At 63.6% G+C, this 2,567-nt stretch overlaps 1 protein-coding gene across 3 annotated transcripts in view; it reads left to right on the forward strand.

Moving 5' to 3' along the window:
• The window catches only part of ARHGEF19 (Rho guanine nucleotide exchange factor 19), a 21,862-nt gene that overhangs the window by 13,168 nt on the left and 6,127 nt on the right, over positions 1-2,567 (forward strand). For all 3 annotated transcript variants that reach the window (XM_019511968.1, XM_019511969.1, XM_019511970.1), the window contains 5 exons: positions 55-184; positions 713-787; positions 1,075-1,164; positions 1,571-1,734; positions 2,059-2,217. In XM_019511968.1, the coding sequence (XP_019367513.1) occupies positions 55-184; positions 713-787; positions 1,075-1,164; positions 1,571-1,734; positions 2,059-2,217 (618 nt within the window). The remainder of the gene's footprint in view (positions 1-54; positions 185-712; positions 788-1,074; positions 1,165-1,570; positions 1,735-2,058; positions 2,218-2,567) is intronic.

A 2,567-nucleotide genomic window follows, 5' to 3' on the forward strand; every position in this document is an offset into this window, starting at 1 on the left:
GCACCCAGCTCTCTTTGCACCTCCTGGGACCCTCCCAATGCCCTGTCTTTGCAGGCAGGACAACGCCAAGTTCCCAGGCATCCTGGCCAAGCTGGAAGAGGGGCCCGTGTGTCAGCGCCTGCCCCTCACGTCCTTCCTGATCCTGCCCTTCCAGAGAATCATGCGCCTGAAGATGCTGGTGGAGGTGAGCCCTGCCCCCGCCGGGTCGATGTGGCCAAGCCCCCGAGGGAGGTTTCCTGGGACACAGAGCAGGGGACGGGCAGGGCAGAGAAGGGGAGCGCTGGCCTGGGAAGCAGACCCTAGTAGCAGTGAAGAGCTTAGAGGATGGATGTGTGTAGGATGGTTTGGACAGGGCTGATCCTGCCTCAGGCAGGGTTAGACTAGCTGCGACCACTGGCGCTCCCTTGCAGCCCGAGCTCACTAGGCTTCTGTGATTTTCAGGCCTTTTGGGTGGTTTTTGGAACAAAACCGTCCGTGTGCAATAGGTGAATTGAGAGTTTTGTGCTGCAACGGTGGTGGCTGGGCTCTGGCATCTCCCTAACACTGGGATGGTGCAAAGCGATGGGGGAAATGCAGAGCCTGGATCACAGTGGGTCTCGCTGGGCGAAGCTGGGGCTGGGCGCACGGGAGGGATGTCCCATCACGGGCGCGGTGCCGGTCGGATCCCACGCACATTCTGGGCAGCTCAGGTCCCGACGTCTCCTGCTTGCAGAACATCCTGAAACGGACCCCGCAGGGCTCCCGGGATGAGGACACGGCCACCAAAGCCTTCAACGAGCTCAAGAAGGTACAGGGCCCGTCCCTGCCGGCCTGGCGGCGAGTCCCTGGGCGCTTGCTCCGGTGCGGTGGGAGGGCACGGCGGAGCGGAGCAGGGCCTGTGGGTGCATCGCTGCATCCCTGGACACGTGGGTGAGACCCCACCAGAGCCTGGGGCAGCTCTAGTTTGCCTTTGTGGAGGCTGGGGTGGGAGACCCCCAGACACCAGCAATCAGGGGACGCCGGGGCCAGGTCCGTGGGGGCTGCTGGCCGGATGGGAGCAACGAGCAGGCCCCTAAGAGACGCGTCTCCCCGCAGCTGGTGAAGGAGTGCAACGCCAGTGTCCGCTCCATGAAGAGGACAGAGGAGCTCATTCACCTGAACAAGAAAATCCACTTTGAGAGTAAGGTGAGCGCTGTGACTGTCCCTCCCCCCGGCATAGGGCAGGGCCTGGGGAAAGAACCGGGCATCTCTTGCAAGGCAGCGACTGCGGGGAGAGCAGCAAGGACTGGGGCCTTGCAGAGACAAGCCCACCCAGCCACGCACCCCTGCGCTCGGGTATGTCTGTCCCTGCCCGAAGGGGCTGCACTCAGGTCAGGTATCGGGTGGGACCTGCCAGGACCCAGCTTGGGGCAATGGGTACCGCACATGCTGGCGCGCAGCTCCCAGCTCTCGCTATTCGGTGTCAAGTTCAAGGGCGGCAGGCTCCCAAAGCGCCCACGGCACCGCTGCTTCCCGCTGGCAATCGGCACACGCTGCTCTGAGCTCCCGGGACCCACGGGCCTGATTCCCCCCCTCCTCCCTTCCCCCCCAGATCTTCCCGCTGATCTCCCAGTCGCGCTGGCTCGTGAAACACGGGGAGCTGGTGGAAGTGGACGTGCCGCTGCTCAGCACGTTCGCCTCCAAGTTCAAGCTGTGCACCCGCACCGTGTACCTGCACCTCTTCAACGACTGTCTCCTGCTGTCCCGACGCAAGGAGTGAGAGCTGGGGCGTGGGTCTGGGTCCTGGGGGGCTCCCCGGGGAGGTAAGAGCCTGGCACAAGGCCAAGGGAGCAGAGGGGTGGCAGCAGGGTGGCAGCGTGGACCAGCCTAGCCCTCTCCAACCTGGCACCCCCACTCGAGTCCCCCGGGACAGGGCGCATCTCTGTCACAGGGGTGCTGGCCATGGGGCATTAGATGCCCATGAGGTGTTTGCAGCTGGGGTTATCTCAGATGCTGGCGATACTCAGCTCTGCCCGGAGAGCCCGGCCGGTTCGGTGCTATCGCAGGCACCGAGCGGGCCCTGTCGCTCCTCGCCCGCAGGACGGGGAAGTTTGCCGTGTTCGTTCACGCCAAGATGCCCGAGCTCAAAGTGACCGACCTGAGCAAGAAGCTCCAGGGGATCCCGGGGCAGATCTTCCACCTGCAGCTCTTCGACAACCAGAGCCTGAAGCACCAGATCCTGCTGCGGGCGCAGACCGAGTGAGTGCCGGGGAGAGAAGGAGCCCCTGGCTCACGCTGGGACAGTTTCTTGTTCGTTAGTTGTTTGTTGCATGGCTCCTGGTGTACCAGGGCAGCGCATGGAGTGGATGGAGCAAGCTCCAGTTCCACCTCCGACACCAAAAATCTACTCAATATAGACAAAAATAGATCAGCGCAGATGCTGGGACAGTGCCTGTGCGGTCAGCTGCGCTGGCCCAGAGCCCCTAGGCCAGCTCAGCATCCTCATCCCTGGAGGGTTTTGGGTAGGCCTATGTCCCGGCAGCTGAGGGTGGGTACCCGATGGGCCCCGAGAGCAGCAGAGGTGGTGTCCAGGCCACCTCTCGGTCCAG

Source organism: Gavialis gangeticus, unplaced genomic scaffold (genome assembly GCF_001723915.1).
Source record: "Gavialis gangeticus isolate Ggan-Ray unplaced genomic scaffold, GavGan_comp1, whole genome shotgun sequence".
Classification (NCBI taxonomy): Eukaryota; Metazoa; Chordata; order Crocodylia; family Gavialidae; genus Gavialis; species Gavialis gangeticus.